The sequence below is a fragment of the Halichoeres trimaculatus genome, unplaced genomic scaffold, assembly GCF_033239565.1.
Source record: "Halichoeres trimaculatus isolate MK-OKI-2021-1 unplaced genomic scaffold, fHalTri1.1 fHalTri1_scaffold_18, whole genome shotgun sequence".
Classification (NCBI taxonomy): domain Eukaryota; kingdom Metazoa; phylum Chordata; class Actinopteri; order Labriformes; family Labridae; genus Halichoeres; species Halichoeres trimaculatus.
In genome coordinates this window covers 18444640-18460684 of record NW_027437196.1, presented here as the reverse complement: position 1 = coordinate 18460684, position 16045 = coordinate 18444640, and the positions used below count along the sequence as shown (strand labels likewise).

Below are 16045 nucleotides of genomic sequence, written 5' to 3'. Positions count from 1 at the left end.
AAGAAGATGCAGGAGAAGAAGTAAAAAGTATCTTTATATGCATGAAAAAAATCACATCAGCTGCTTACCGGTCACATGATCTGGGCTTCATTACCCCATGCCACTTTCCTGAGGTGACTTTAACCTGCTGTGTTAACATTAGCTTGACTCCACTTCTTTCAGACATTTAACTTGTGGTCTGGCAGAAAAATTTGGGGGTTAAGTCAGGGAAAATGTGGCTAATTGTCATAATCCAACCTGCAAATTTCAGAGTTTTCAGAACTTCAGGGAATGTCTGAACACAGCATAAACAATGTGTAATATAAACAGACTATAAATTAGATCATTGATTATAATAGATAATTATAAGGGAGAAATTTCACACCCCTGATGTTGGCCTTCCAATGTAGTGTGTGTGCAAGGATCTAATTTGTAGTTGCCCACACCTGGATATCTGAACAGATACATTACAGCCTTCAGTGCCTTGCCTAAGGACACTTTAACAGTGTGCTGGAGCCAGGGATCAAACCCCCAAACTTCCATCTGGGAGTCACTCCACTCCATCACTGAGTCACAGCCGCCAATCATAAGTTAAACTTTCCTTCATTTTCCTGAGCAGGCCCCGATGAGGACCCCTGTGAGCCACATTATAGACAGCAGACTGCATACATCACTCTGCAAAATACATCCATCATTCAATATTCAGTGACTGTGTTCATTTGATCGGCACAACAGTCTGACAGCGTCCAATTGCACAGTGGCAGCGGTGTACCATAAGGAGGTTACATGCTCTGTAATGAGATGTGTTGGGGAGGAGAAGGAGAAAGAGAATGTGAAACAAGGTGTGTTAGAAGAGGGAGGAAGTGGGGGATAAATAGATGAGCTGGAGAGGAGGGAGGGATGGAGTGAGTTACCTTTGAACTACTGTGTGTCAGAGGATCCAGCTTTCTATTAGTCCTCGGTGATGTGCCAGGAAATAGGAGTCGGGGGACGACATGAGACTTCTCCAGCCTACTTTTTTCCTCCTGGCTCCCGCTACCTCTCCAACTGCACTCCTCCTTCTCGTTACCTCTCTCCTCCTCTTGCTATCTTTACTCTCCTGTCATTCCTCTCCCTCCATCGGCCTCCTCCTCCTCCTCCTCACACTCATTACATTCTGTCATCTTTTGTCTCTCTCAGCTTCTGCTCTGTCCTTACTTTCTTTCTGCCTCATCTCCTCCATCCCTCAGTCCTCTCATTCTCCTCCCCTCTGTCTCCTCTTCAGCAGCCTAACTCCACTGAAGTAATTTCTTTCCCTATCCACTCACAGTCATAACAGTCCATCCTGCTTCCCCACTGCAGACAGCACAGCTATGATGGAGAATGCCTCCATTATCTTATATCATCTGCTTGTGCTTTGCTTTCAGGGGTACCCAATTATCCTAATGCTAAATTGAATTTGGTTCCAGCTCTGTGATTGTTGTTGACTCTCATAATCCATTTTTATGAAAAGGGCTTTGCTCCAATCGCTGCTAAACTAATACAGATTCAAAGTCATTGGCTTGACAGTAATTATCCTTGTGAGTTGTTAGTTGTATTAATTTGTTTTACAAGGACAATGGGGCTTTAACTAAGCTCTGTCTTGATCAGGTGTGTTAATATGTCATGTGTAGACAGCCATTGGGTGCATGCATGTGTGGGTGTTTTGTGTTTATCAGGGCATCAGGGTCCAAAATACATCTCTGACTTGCCTGTTACAGGCTTTAAACTTAAGAAAAACAACTTTGACAATCCATTTCTAAAGAAATGTGTCGTTTTAAGAAAAGTGTTCTGAAAGTATAAAAACAACTCTTTTTCTGTGGAAGACAGCCAAAGAGAGAGCATTTCCCCTTGAACCTTTTGCAGTCAGTTTGATCTGTCTCATTTGCTGAAAATTGAGACTTTGTTTCCAAAAAATTCCAAAACTTTGGTCATGCCATCTCACATTCTCTTCAAATTGTGTAACAAGAATTTGTGAGAACTTGTGCCAAAAGCTTTGGCTTGAAAAAGTTGCTTTTAGCTTTGTATGGTGACAAACTGTGACGTTTGTGAATGGTCCATTTTATCTGTAAACTTTGGTGAAACATAGTTTGGAGATTATTTGTGAGGGATGTCTCATGGTGAATTTATGTGGTAATGGATATCCCAATGAGGCAAGACCAGCCCATCTTAGAGCTGTACTTGTTGGTGTTGTCAGTAGCTTTTGTTGTAGGTGTTGTCTGGATTGCAGGACAGGATCTTGCCCCACCTTTTCTCATCAGAGATGGTTGGGGTGCAGTGGCTCCTCAGGCCACAGTCATTTCATCATTATTCTCAAGACAAGCCTAAAAGTAAATCTAATGATTCTGCCACATTTCACATAAGGAGGTTAAATCACAAAATAATGAGTGTTTATTTCATCTAATATTAGCAGCTATGATCATAAAAGATGCAATGCTGGTTAGGTGTAAATGATAAATGAATTCATATCTTTGACAATGTTGGTTAACTGTGTTATCATTGATTGTGCTATACATCTCTTATGTATATCTTAATGCTCCTCTCTGTTTTTGTCTGTTATTGTCTGTTAAACAGGACGGTTACTCCCAGTATCACTTTGTGGGCTCCGCCTCAACGATAGAGAGAGATAGACAGAGGCCCTACTCCTCTTCAAGAACCCCCTCTGTCTCCCCTGTCAGGACGTCACCAAACAACCGCTCTGGTAAGAGGCACATGGAAATCACAACAACACAGTGATGATGTATGAGGAGTGCATGTGTGCCCTTTGCTCTACTCAAACAACCAGTTTCCGTTCATGACCTTTTCAAATAAGGACAGTTTTCCAAAGTAGGAATCCCCTCCTGTAGCGGTACATATAAATTCAGAGTTAAAGTTGACTTTGATCTAAATTGAGGCTTGGGTAATCTCTAACGGCAATGACTCTGGCTCAGCACAGTCACTAGGGTCTTGTAAAGTTCAGGTGCAAAAGTGTCTCTAAAGGGAGCAGGGACATACTGGACAGTCAACACCTCTTGAAATGAAGAGGGGAAATGGCAGCTAAATGTTTCTTCTGTAAAAGACAGGTAATCAAAGGCAAATTATTACGCAGGAGCTTTTTGATAAGCAGTCCTCTGCATGCAATCAAGGTTTAAAGTTCTGTCCTTATTAAGGGCAGGATCAAAGGCTTATTCAATGTTTTTTTAATATCAGATGTCCTGTTCAGGTTTACTTTCATCTCTGTTTGCAGTACGTTTGATAGACTTAACATTGTAATAGTACAGAAATAGGAGAGTTTACTTGCTTTCTTTCATACATTTAATTAAAATTATCATATTTGTTTTTTAATTTCAAAAGCTATTGTCAATATTTAATCATCTTTGGGTAGAAGTAAATTAGAAAGAAGGAAACAGCTTGTTCAATGCCAGTCTGAGTTTGAAAGAATAAACAACTTTCCCAGCAAATACTCTTAATTTTATAACTCAATTTTTTAGATGTTTGTTGGATTAAATTGAAGCCAAACAAAACGTATTGCATTATGTTTTTACATTTATTCCTGTGGAAAAGGTTCTGTCATTACCATGACTTTATGGAGTCTTGTTGTCAGTATGAGACAGATTTTCTGTGACTTACTGCACAAAGTTGGGGTAGAAGTTTCTCCATGCTTCAAATCTTCACAAAGGACGTGAAATGGTTCCTTTTAAGAAAAATAAGAAAAGTTTCAATCAATCTGTATCTTTAGCCTTTATGCTTAACAATTCCTTTATTGATTCTGTGTCGGAGCTGCCAGACCTTACTTTGTCTAGTCTGACACAGCAATCTTAGCTTAGCAATCTGACAACAGTTTCCCAAGAAAATTCTGATTCAGGATTTTCTGCTTGAAGTTTCACTGGAGGATTGAATACACAAAGAAAGGTACAAAGAAAGGTACATTACTGTCTCACAAGAGATTCCTGTTTGTACATTCAACATGATATAAATTTCCATATTTATCAAAAAAGATTTGAACAAAGATAGTGTTAGCTTGCAAAAGGTATATGGGAAATTGCATTTATATACAAGGAGGTGGCAATTATTGGTATAACTTTGGTTTTACAACAGAATTTTTACTTTCATCAGAGAAACATATCATTTTTAGTCTTTTAAAAAAAAATACTTAGAACTCCCGATTTCAAAATACTAACAAGCAAATGAAAGAAAAGTTTTGTGCAAGCTCAAGACTCGCTTCATAACTACAGCAAGGTTCCAAACTACTCAGAATAATGCTATAACCACTTCAAGACACGAGATGGCCTACTTCAGTCAACAACGTATAGCAAAACAATACATCAATGTCCTATGATGTGCAATTTTTACTTATTTTTTATTTATTAAAGTCCAAAGATATCCAGATCCAGTGACCAATTTTATATTTATTTACTTATAAACTTCATAAAATGTTGTTGACACAAAAAAATTGTCAAGCTACTATTTGTACACAAAGTATTCACAAGAGGAATTGATAAAGAACCAGATTGATAAGCAGAATCAAGAAGGCGTTGGTATCAATACCGAACCCTTATTGTTTACCAGAGCTTTGGACCTCTCTTAATATACTGAAAAAAGAGGACCATCATTCTCATTCACTTTCTGCTAAAGGTGGATCAGAAATATTCTAAATCTCTCCTCTTAGGAGGTACAGTGAGTCTTAAAAGAAAACAGAAATTATTTTGTAGTTTGTTTGTTTTTTTTCGGGTTTGAATAAGTAATATGTTTTTTTCCTCTTTGTACCTTTCATACAACAGGCTCACCTTGTCCCCCTGTTACAGAGCAAATTTAGCTGTTTGCTGACCTGACTAGAATTTATTGCTAAGATTTAACTTCTGTTTGGCTTTTCACACCAGCTTTTAAAACGTGGACTGCATGTAGCATGTTTGAGTGTGACTCCCACTTTCGCCTGTCCTGCCAGCATAGAATATGAGTGTCATTCATATTAAAGTGGTATCTATTCCAACATGGCTTAGGTCATGTCATGAAAGATCCAACCTGTATCTTATTTTTTCAGAAGATCATGCTCCCCGTTAATTGTGTGTCTTAATTTTTCATAGATGGTATGCGTTTGTATCAACAAGTTGAAAATCTAGAATGGTTTGCTTTTAAATGAAGTGTGACTATAATATAAATATTGAGAAATGAACATGTATGTGAATGCGCACTTTACAGGACACATAGGAATAATAATGATGTATAATTAAGATATCAGCCTCTAACACTGACTGCTCTAGTAGTCTTTATATCAGGGGTTTATACTGCAGCTGTTAGCATCAGTGCCCAACCACAGGCCCCCATCCTGTAAAGTATGATTATCTTTAGCCTTTAGCTTGAGCCCGTTGGCCTTCATGCCAAGCAAAGGGCGTATTAGCATTAGCTGTTAGCATCAGTCGAAGAGGAGCCTTTAGCTGTGCTTTCTCCACACCGGGCTTAGCAAGCTGATGAGGCAGAAAAGTACTTTTCCTTCCTCCCGGCTTAGAGAGGTCTTCAAGGACCCAGCTAAGAGAGAGTTAGGGAGGGAGAGTGGTTTGTGTGTTTTTGTGTGTGTGTTGGGGAGAAAGAAGAGAGAGAAAGAGAAGGGAGAGATAAACAGAGGAGGAGATAAAGAGAAAAGGCATGGATGCAGAAGGAATTAGGGACTGAGAGATGGTGAGTGCGCTGAGCAGGAAGTGAAGGATGAGGATGTGACTTTGTCCACTGTCATTGAATTTAAGGAGAGAAATCTGTGTATGTCTGTGTCGGAGAGGAGGAGGTGGGATAAAGAGGAGAAGATGGGAAATTACTCCCATGTTCTCTGCTGCCCCTCCCCTCTCTGGACTCCTCTCCTCCCTCCTTCCTTTTTTCTTCCTCTTCTTGTTCACTCGTTTCATTCTTATCATCCTCCTTTATGCAGTAATCCTACTTTCTTCTCACCTCTCTCTGATCTTTCAGTCTTTACACACACACACACACACACACACACACACACACACACACACACACACACACACACACACACACACACACACACACACACACACACACACACACTTGCATCTGTATCTCCTCTCTGCATATGCTCCAGTCTGCAATCCGGCCCTTAGAGATGGATCAAAGCAGAAGGAGTAATGATGGCGTGCAGGGGGAGAAAGAGCGGGAGCGAGTGGTGAAACTGTGGAGGAGACAGGGAGGAGGAGTAGAGGCTGAAGGCTGCAAGAGAAGCAAGCAAGCAAGAGGGATGGGGGGAGGGAGGGAGGGAGACCTTTGCATTCATCAGGGTCCCCACATGGTTCTGCTGTGACTGCGCTGATAGAACTAGTCTCCTGGGCTTTTACATAGTTACCATCCAGATCCCTGCGGTATCTGTTACCAAGAGTGATGACACCATCCAGGGAGGTGTCTGTGACAGGTTGTCAGAGTCCACCTTCACAGGATTCACTGCAGAGGTGTCAATTGGTTGGAATGAAATACCAAACATGTCAAATATTAGAAAAACTTTGGCCTTCCTTTGTGTGTCTTGCTTTAATTGATTTATGTAACTCTATTCATCACAGCCAGTCACATATCACGTGTTTACTGACTTTGCTTTTCAAGTGACTGAATAAAGTCCTTCAGGTTTTTAAAAGATAAGATGAGACTCAAAGGCACTCCAGAGAACACTTTAAAGCCTTTCTTCTGTTTGGTTCGCCAGATTTTAAGTGTTTTCCACACCGCTATTATCTGGGTTTTGGGAACAGCGTGAGAGAACAAAGGCTTTTGATACTGATATTTGTAATACCTCACAGCTTTGTGTCTCAAGCATTAACTCTCATATTTTGTGCATTGATGCTCATGTGTCTCTCTCTTGTAGTGACAGTCAAGCCATTAACATGTCTCTGAGATGAGTTCTCAGAGCTTCTTTTTGATATATAGGGCTTAGATTGTAGACTGTATGGAGTATATGCTACTCTGTATGTGCAGTGAGTAGTTGCAGTAATATTTCGCTCAGCACACTAAACGGACTGATGCAGGTGTGATGGATTCTTGCAGCGCAGTCAGTCAGGATAACAGGACTGAGTTAGCACTTATGGTATGCTGTAAGTGGATTACATGGTGACATGCTGAGTGCGTATGTGTGAAAGAAACTGTGCATGGTTTGTCCTTGCCTGTGCATGTGTGTAGTGAAGTGTTTATTACATATAGATCTTCCAAAGTCAGTGTCCATACTGCACCATTCATCGATTGTTCCCAAGGTTCATTTCAGCTGATGTAACATCACGAATGTAACAAAATGTTGGACTACTCGTCAGGCCAATGGCTGAAATAATGCAGCTCACTCAATTTGGTGACAGCAAAGGTATGCAAATATGAGAAAGCATTTTGATTCAGGTAATTACTAAAGCTGTGTCTTTTATTTGGGCGGTGAAACTGTGTACCACATCGTACTTAATGCAGTTCAATTTAAAGTCATTAATCATTTAAAAGGGAGAGAGAACAGAGGACACCACAGTGCCACTAAAATTGTCCACTTCTGCTCGTCCTCTAAATTGATGTATGGCTAAGCCACACCCCCTTCACTCACTTGGACAAACTATGAACATTCAGTGAGTAACGGGCGCTATGGCAGGTGTAACAGTAGAGCACATTTCACGGGAGGCCATTAAAGATTCTTGGAGACAGAATGACACAGTCCCAGTGCAAACTTGATTAACCACATCTTGTTTCCATTACCAAGTTAAGATTTTGAGCTCAGAATATAAAAAAAATTAAACAACTTTTTACTATCTTTACATTGAATCCTTCAGCATAACATTTTCCAACCTTTGTAATCTCAGCTATTACAGATAAGTTAATGAAGCTAAGCTCCAGAAGCTAACGCTAGTTTAACTAGAGCCCTTTGGAAGAAAGCTAACAATGGTGTAAGATCTGTAAAGTACAAAAACTAGAACAAAACAGGTTAATGAACTCCCAACAAACAAACTGACAAGAGGAACAACGCAGCTAGGGGCTAATGCTAAACGAACGTCAGCAAATGTTAGCAAATGTTAGAGATTTTAAAGTTACCTTCATATTTCTTTCCAGCAAAGGGACAATTTGCTGCCTCAAATAACATGTTGACTTGCCTTAGAACAGACGAAGACATCTTTGTTTTAATTTACATTGAGTTGACCTTGTGTTCTACTGCTCAACTTTATCCAATTGCCTGGGTTGAGATGTGGTTTAGGAAAGGGTAAAAAATGCATCCTGTTACCCAGCCTCTCAAGATATTTTTTTGGGTCAGAGTTGTATGTACTCCATGAACACCGTTTGACCGTTACAAAATCAAAATCCACACAAAACCAAGCAAAAACTGACTTTCTGCAATGCATTTCAATGCACTTCCAGGGAGAGAATGTCCGAGTGTACGGGAAATGCTATATGCTCAGTGATTGGCTTTTGGCTTTCATTTGGGGGTGATACTTAGCCATTGGTCAGTTATCAACAGCAAGTTGCAAAAGTCTTCACATCAAACTAAGCTTTGTGTTTATTTAAGATGTTATTGCTTCAACAATGTCAGCTGGGGCAAAGCCAAAAATGTTGCAGTGTATGAATCCATCTGAAAATATTATTAAAGTCTGAACCATCATAAATATTAGGGGTTTATATATATGAGGTATACAGGACACTTAGAGAAACAGAGAAAAGCTATCAAATGCAAGTATTTAAATGAAGGCTAATTTGCAGCAGAGAAGAAAGATGTTCAGTACATCAAAACATGGTAAACAGTTAGCAGTGACAGAATGAGAAAATTAGACATGAGTGCATCTTTCTCGCTTATTGAAATCAGCCTTTGTAACTTTGGCATAGCTAGTAGTAGCTGTAGTACTGGCATAGAGCAACTCAGTGCTGGTCCCGAATTTGGAGGAAGCAATAGAAACTGAAAATATATTCAATCTCAGTGGTATTGTTACATAACAAAAAAAAAATCTCTCATTTAGGATTGTAAATTTATTCGAAACTGTGTTTGTTTGGGTTCATTTTTGCCCAAAACACCCAAAATCCAGCAGCCATATTTAGCCAAACACAGCACATGCCTCCATCTGTCAAAACAACTTGAAAAATCTTGATATTATTGAAAGGGTATGAAAACCAGAGAGATGAGCAAATTTATATGTCAAAATTGCTGTGCTTGAGACTCTTTAATGTGCAGTTAGGTTGTGTCTGTCAAAAAGGTTTTGAACTGCTGCTCTAAACTGTAGCCTCTGGTTCTGTCAGAATTTGAGTTTCTTTTGGGAAAAGATAGAAAACTTTTGAATCGAGTCAGAAGTTTAGCTTCACATCTGTCTACTTGTGTGTGTCTTTTACTTTTGGTGTGTGTGGCAGCCCTAAGAAGTCGAACTTTTACAAGACTTTCTTGTTAGGTAACCAGTCATGACATCATTTAGGACCTGTTTGTGTTCAGGTTTGACGTCCAGGATTTAGTTTTAGCTGCTCAGTCTGTCTGTTGGTTGCTAAAGTGCAAGTGCATTGCTTAGGATATAGAACCAACAGTGGAAAAAAAATCCAACAGTTTGAAGTGAAACTAAGCGCAGCAGATGTAAAATTTGATATTCTAACAATGAATCCAAAAAAGTGTGTATGTGTGTGACTGGAAATTCCCAGAAGGGCCTCAATGTGCTGGAGGTGACCCTTTATGCCGACAAGTTAAATGATGAATAATGACTGTGCACCTTGAGAGACCAATACACACACACACACACAGGAGTATAAGCATGCAGTGTGTGAAGGCAAATGCTGTTCTAGGTTTATTGCTCATTATTTTCATTTTGTGTGTGTGTGTGTGTGTGTGTGTGTGTGTGTGTGTGTGTGTGTGTGTGTGTGCGTGCGTGCGTGCGTGCGTGCGTGCGTGCGTGCGTGCGTGCGTGCGTGTGTGTGTGTGTGTGTGTGTTTGTGTGTGTGTGTGTAGCGAGCGCTCCAGCCTCCCCCAGAGAGATGATGAGTCTGAAGGAACGCAAGATGGACTACGATTCCACGGCAACGAACGCCGGTTTCCATAGCAACAAAGGCGAGCACACATCCCGGAAAGACGGCATGGCAGGTGCGTGTGTGTGTGTGTGATAGAGAGACTGAGAAGAATTAAATGATTCTATTTTATCCCCCTCTTTATCTCCTTCTCTTCTGCTTCTCCTCCCTGTAGCTCCTCTCGTCTGTCTTTCTGTCTGACCTCACACTTTTTTGGTCCTCATGGATTTTTCCTCCATTAATTCCAGTGTTTCTGTCTGGCTTCCCTCAAACTTTGCTATTCTCTTTCTTTTTCTTTCTCACCCCTTCTCTCCATCCTGTTGTCTAGATCTCTCTTTCCACATTTTTATACTGCACTCTCCTTCTCTGTCTCTGTCTCTCATTTGGTTCTCTCTTGAGGCCGGACTTTAAAACAAACTGCGGGAAGATTTGGACTCAATTAGCTGATTTTCTCTAAGCCAATTATGTAGTTTCCCACGCCTTTGTTTGTCTTTGAATTTGCAGTAGTAGTGTTACTATTTATCTTGATTATTCACTTACATAAAGATGTTGTCTTTTTGCTCTTTTTCTCTATTTCTGTTTAGTTCAAGTATCCTGTGGGACGTCTACGTTGTTCAGAAATTCCTACCTGACGGCCAGTGATGATATAAAGCAAAACCAGGTGAGTTCTCAGTTCTCTATAAACATACATACACACCAGCAGAGCAGATTGTAGCAGTGCATGCATGTCATCAACACTCTCATAAATTGGCGTATGCTGTCATGACAAGTTGCTTATTAGGAGAGATAGCTGCAGGATGGAGCAGACACACACACACACACACACACTTTCACACTCGCATGCACACAAAAGGTGTCTCACTGTGATAAGAGATGCACTGGCAGGCCGTGCAATGAGACACGCCCTCAGCTCAGCCAGAAAATAACCATCGTGTCCTGAAACCACACCTGACTGGTAATTCAAATCATCACTCGCGGTTGATTTCATTAATTTTCTGCCTCTGTTAAATGGCTTTGATGCTCCAGAGGGAGGGCTAACACAAAGGATCATATCCTTTAAATATGGAGATTAAAACTGAACATTTGGTTGGTTGTTTATCTGAACTCAATCCGTGGAAAATAAGCTCATATGTGTGGATACACCTCTGGTTTTACAACCGTCGGTTTAATTCTACTGAATAACTTCAATGGATGTGTGAGCGCAGGGTTTGTACATCAAATCTCAAATCACACACTCACACACACATATACACAGGCACATAAAACCAGTCTGTGAAAGTTACAGTATCACAGATGAATTGGCCCCTTCAATACCTGCATGTAATGGAGAATTCACAGCATGACTCCCTCCCCACTTGATTCCTATCAGAGTTTTTTCATCTGTCCTGCCTGCTTTTCAAACCTCTCTCCTCTATGTGCTCACTTTCTCCTCCTCTCTCCATCCTTCTTTCACCTCACTCTTACTGCCCATATTTTACACCTCTCCATTCTTCTTCCCCGCACCTCACCACTACCCACCACTTAACCGCCACTTCCAACCCCCCCCACCAGGCTCCAGTTCAGCCCTGCATCGTGCCCCCACAGCCCCAGCAGGACAGTCCATCAGCAGCAGTGCTAAAAGACTACGACCCCTACCCTCCCCCTCCTTCCTTCCCCCAGCCGCAGCCGCCGCAGCCTCCGCCTCACAGCCAGAGCCGGAGCTTCGACGACGTCTACTACGAGGACCAGGTCCCTCCGCCTCCCCCGTCCATGCCACAGCCACAGGTCCAGCCACAGGCCCAGCCTCAGGCCCAACCCCAGCAGCCTCCAACATCCGCTGGACCACCCCGGGACCCTCGGGAAGACCTGCGCATGCATCTGGGCCTGAAATCCACCGGCAACTACGTAGACTTCTACTCGGCCTCTAGGCCATACAGCGAACTGAACTACGAGACCAGCCACTACCCGGCCTCGCCTGACTCCTGGGTCTAGTTAGACTTTAATGATGGGGGGGGGGTCTGTGTGCGTGTGTGTGAAAGGGATTATTTTTGCGCGAGTTTAACAGCAGATTAACACAAGGTGACAGAAAGTGGTAAGATAAAAAGGAACTTGTAACCAGATAATCTCAAAGTTGGGGGATAACAGAAGGAGAAGGCGTCAGGTCGAGTGACACAGAGACTGTGCATGTGCATGCCAACATTTTCCTTTTTTTCCCAGACAGCTTTATTTCCTCAAAGTCAGCTCCATTGCACAGACGAGTGGAGAGGGTGAGAGTAGATACAGAGAAGAGTGTTTGAAAAGGTGATGGAGGAGTGGGCAGGGGAATACAGATAGAGAGGAAACGAGCAGGTGGAGAGTACGCAGAGAGGAGGAGAGATGGGATCAAGAAGTAATTGGGGAGCAGATGAGGGTGAGCTCCTTCTCTGGAGGAGCAGGAGGTGGCCTGACCTTTTGTTAAAGACAAAGAAGAAGAGACAAGGATGGCGTGAGGGTTCTTGAGGAGGTCAGGAGGAATAAAAGCACAGATAAAGATGAAAGCACACGAGGCACAAGGCAAGAAGCGGATGTTTACCATTTCACCTGAGTGACAAACGTAGCACTGCTTTATCTCCTTCTTTTTTGTTTTGCGATGGCCTTGCCGCCTACCGAGGCTCCTTAATTTTGTTTTCAAGGAATGTCATCTTCAGCAGACTTTTTTTTCATCATCCTTTACATTTTGACATTTTTTTATTTGTACTTTTCTAAATTTTCACTGAAAAGAAGCATTTTTATTTTCTGTGTACAGTTCAGTGGTGATATAGTGTGTATATTACACATGTTTTTGATGGGGCCACTTATCAGACTTGTTTTTTCCATGACCTGCAACTGACTGAATCAACCAACAGCAACAAAATGAATCAAAATACAAACAAAAAAGACGAACAAATGACATTTTCTGGATGGATGTCAGTGGACACCTTTGTTTTGACCTGAGGAAACCCTGCAGTGTTTGTGTCTTTCTCTCTCCATCAGTGAATTTTGTTGTGGACACACTTAAACGTCAAGAGCAGTTCAAGGCTGCCACAGCAACAGATTGGCAGAGCAGTATCGCTCCAAGTCCTCGTCAACAAAAGTGCTTTTCACTGCCGAAAGAATTTATGTGTATGTTTAAAGCACACTCTCTGTCTTTGGAGAGGGATGTTTTTTCCCTTTTCAGGAGCTGATATGTTTGACCATGTCAACTTTAAGTGTTTTTTCATCCTCACTTGTGCATAAAAACTGGTCCATTCAAGAAGAGCTGCCAGGAGTATTGTACATCACAGTGTACAGTGGGAAAAGGAAAAAGAGAGACATGACATTGTGCCAAACTTTGACACCTCATGGGCCAGTCCTGTCGGACTTTAAAGGGACATTCTGTCGAAGTTTACAGACAATGACAAGATGACTCCCTCTGCTGTTTGTAACTTTTATTTTCTTGTGTTTTAATCAGGTGAAGCCGTTCTTATTGCTGGGGATCATGGGTAACATCTCCCTCCCATAGATGTACAGACCTGCCTCTTTGTGTTGGCTGAGAGTGTGTGAGGATGGCGGAGGTGTGTGTGTGTTTGTGTGTGTGCTGGGACACAAGCGTGTGTGCGTTTGTGTATGTATGAGTGTGAGGCCCGTGAGTGTACACGTAAACCTGAGCGAGCGTATCTATGCATGCATGTGTGTAGTAGTGTGTGTATGCCTCTGTTGCGTGTATGTGGGTGTGCGTTCCTGTATAAATCAGTGTCCAATCAAGGCATTCCTACCGACAGTTTGTCCAGTTTTACAACATGAGCAACCAAGGTAAAAATCACTAGAGTGAAATGTTGATATAGAATGACAAATCTATGAATATATGAATATAAATAAAAATATATATATAATATAATTTTTATGTGCAGATGTCAGTGTCACTAAATGCAACAAATGTTCGCAGAGAAAAAATGATAATGTGATGTACAACAGGACTCTTGTTCACTTGACCTAAACGTGGAAGCTGCTGATCAGGCCCCCCTCCCCTCCCAATCGAGACAAAAGAGAAATCCCACCTGAAGATGCTCAGGCTCTGGTGCGAGTTGTGTGTTATTGTGTGTCCATGCTTCTTAGATGACCCTGCTGAGAGAGGACCGTACTTGAACACAAGGAAAAATAAAAAGACTCTTTGCAATCAAACAAACTGGTGTCTACTATATTTGATCATTCAAAACACGTAGTTTCAGATCAAGAAGCCCATCAGATGTTTCACGAGTCTATTGCATCAAGTGTTTTTCTTTGAGAAAGGATATGATGTGGTTATTGCGTAGGTTAGTCAGTCTTTTATGTCAGTCTTTTGTTCTAAGAGCTTTTGTTGGGTTTGAAAATGGAATTTAATCAGGATGTTTAAACAATTTTCTTCCAAGAGTCAATCTTAGGAAACAGTTTGGTTAAAAAAAAAAAAAAAAAAAAAAAACATTACATACAATTTTAATTGCTTTTGTTTTCTTTTGTTTTTTTACTCTTCACAAGCAATTTAGGCTTAATTTTTGTCTTTTAATTAGGGTTGCAAAATTCCATGAATTTTCAAAATCAGAAACTTTCTATGGTAGTTTATGGGTATAAACTGGGAATTTATTATGAGGAACTTAAATATAACCAAGGGATTTATATTGTAGCATTTTGCTAAAACAACCAGACTTAGTGGAACTTCACTTAAATATCTATGCTATTCCTTGACCACATAGCAGTTATTTCCTGCATGGCTATTGAGGCCATACTCCCTTCATACACTGAGCATGAGGCTCACAGCACAAGATCATCAGAGGCATCACCTGACGACAACAACAAAGTCAAGTAAGTTTTGATAAAACAGTTCAGAAAATTTCCAAATTTCCCAAACTTAATTTCCCGCAGAAAGTTTCTGGAAATTGTGAAAGTTTCTGGACCTCTTGGCCGGGTCACCTTTGTAAAACAGATCCTGATCTCATCGCGTTAGACAAAGAAAAAAATACTGGATTTTTTCCACCCATTTGCAACCCTTCTTTGAATATCTTAAAATAAGATTATTTCTGGACTTGTCAGGTGAATGTGTCTCATATTACGTCTAATAAAAAGACATGAATGCCTACTTAGATTTCAGTTTCTTCAGTGAAGCTGTTAGAGCCAGAAACAATATGTTCACAACATTGCCTTCATGTTTCTAAAAGAAGACGGTGTGCCCTCTACTTGAGTTTGAGTACATGCTTGAGAATACATTCCTTCACCTTGGTTTGTTGGACTGGTTATATTCATAGCCTTCTTTTGACTCAGGGACATGTCACAATGCTAACTATGTGAATGCATTCAGCCAGCTTTCACACAGACTGTTAACCACTGCTGTCGCTGACAGCCAGCTCTGTTAACATCTTTTTACAATCATCTATTCAATCAAGCACTGAGTATTTGCCTGGGACATGACTGACAGGCGTGTGTGAACATGTAGGACAATGCTTTGGATATCAGCCCTATTCACACTCTGACGGTTAATGACCCCTTTTAGATGCCGTGCAGTTATTGCACTTTGATGGTGTTGCATTGATGGGCATGTTTGAGCATGACAGGGGGTTAATATTTGACTGTGATGTTGCCCTGCAGTGACAGCACTGAGATGTGGTGTTATTAATGATAATGATAGACATGTGGAGTCAATGTGAGTCTTTACTCCCACCTGCTTCTACTTTTAGTTTAATGACTGCCGTAGGATATCAAAGACGAAGTTGTGAAAATACACATTTTGTATTTTCTGTTGTTTTCCTTTCATTTCTGTGCTGCCGCATGAGACTGAGTACAATTATTTAGATATCCATTTGAGATTAAATTGAAGCATATTAAGTGAATTATGCTGAGATAGAGCTAGCTGCATTTGTTACAACCCACTAGGATTCATGGCTCCCCCTTCTCTCCCCCTCTTCCCCTTCTTTGATCCTGTCTAGGTTGGGCCTGTGAAATGTACTGTTGGGTAATAACTCTATTGCGTTGATTATTAGCCTTTACAATAGAGGCAAGTCTCTTCTGTCTGAGCACAGTCACAAAGTGGAAGGCTGCAGTAACTTAATGTGGCATGAAAATGGCTCCTCAATTT

At 41.0% G+C, this 16045-nt stretch overlaps 1 protein-coding gene across 3 annotated transcripts in view; it reads left to right on the top strand.

Annotated features, from left to right (window-relative positions):
* Positions 1-14101, top strand: part of ctnnd2a (catenin (cadherin-associated protein), delta 2a) — a 338809-nt gene extending 324708 nt beyond the window's left edge. For all 3 annotated transcript variants that reach the window (XM_074693201.1, XM_074693199.1, XM_074693200.1), the window contains 4 exons: positions 2572-2698; positions 9908-10039; positions 10548-10624; positions 11515-14101. In XM_074693201.1, the coding sequence (XP_074549302.1) occupies positions 2572-2698; positions 9908-10039; positions 10548-10624; positions 11515-11934 (756 nt within the window). In that variant the 3' untranslated portion in view covers positions 11935-14101. The remainder of the gene's footprint in view (positions 1-2571; positions 2699-9907; positions 10040-10547; positions 10625-11514) is intronic.
* Positions 14102-16045: the final 1944 nt, after the last annotated feature.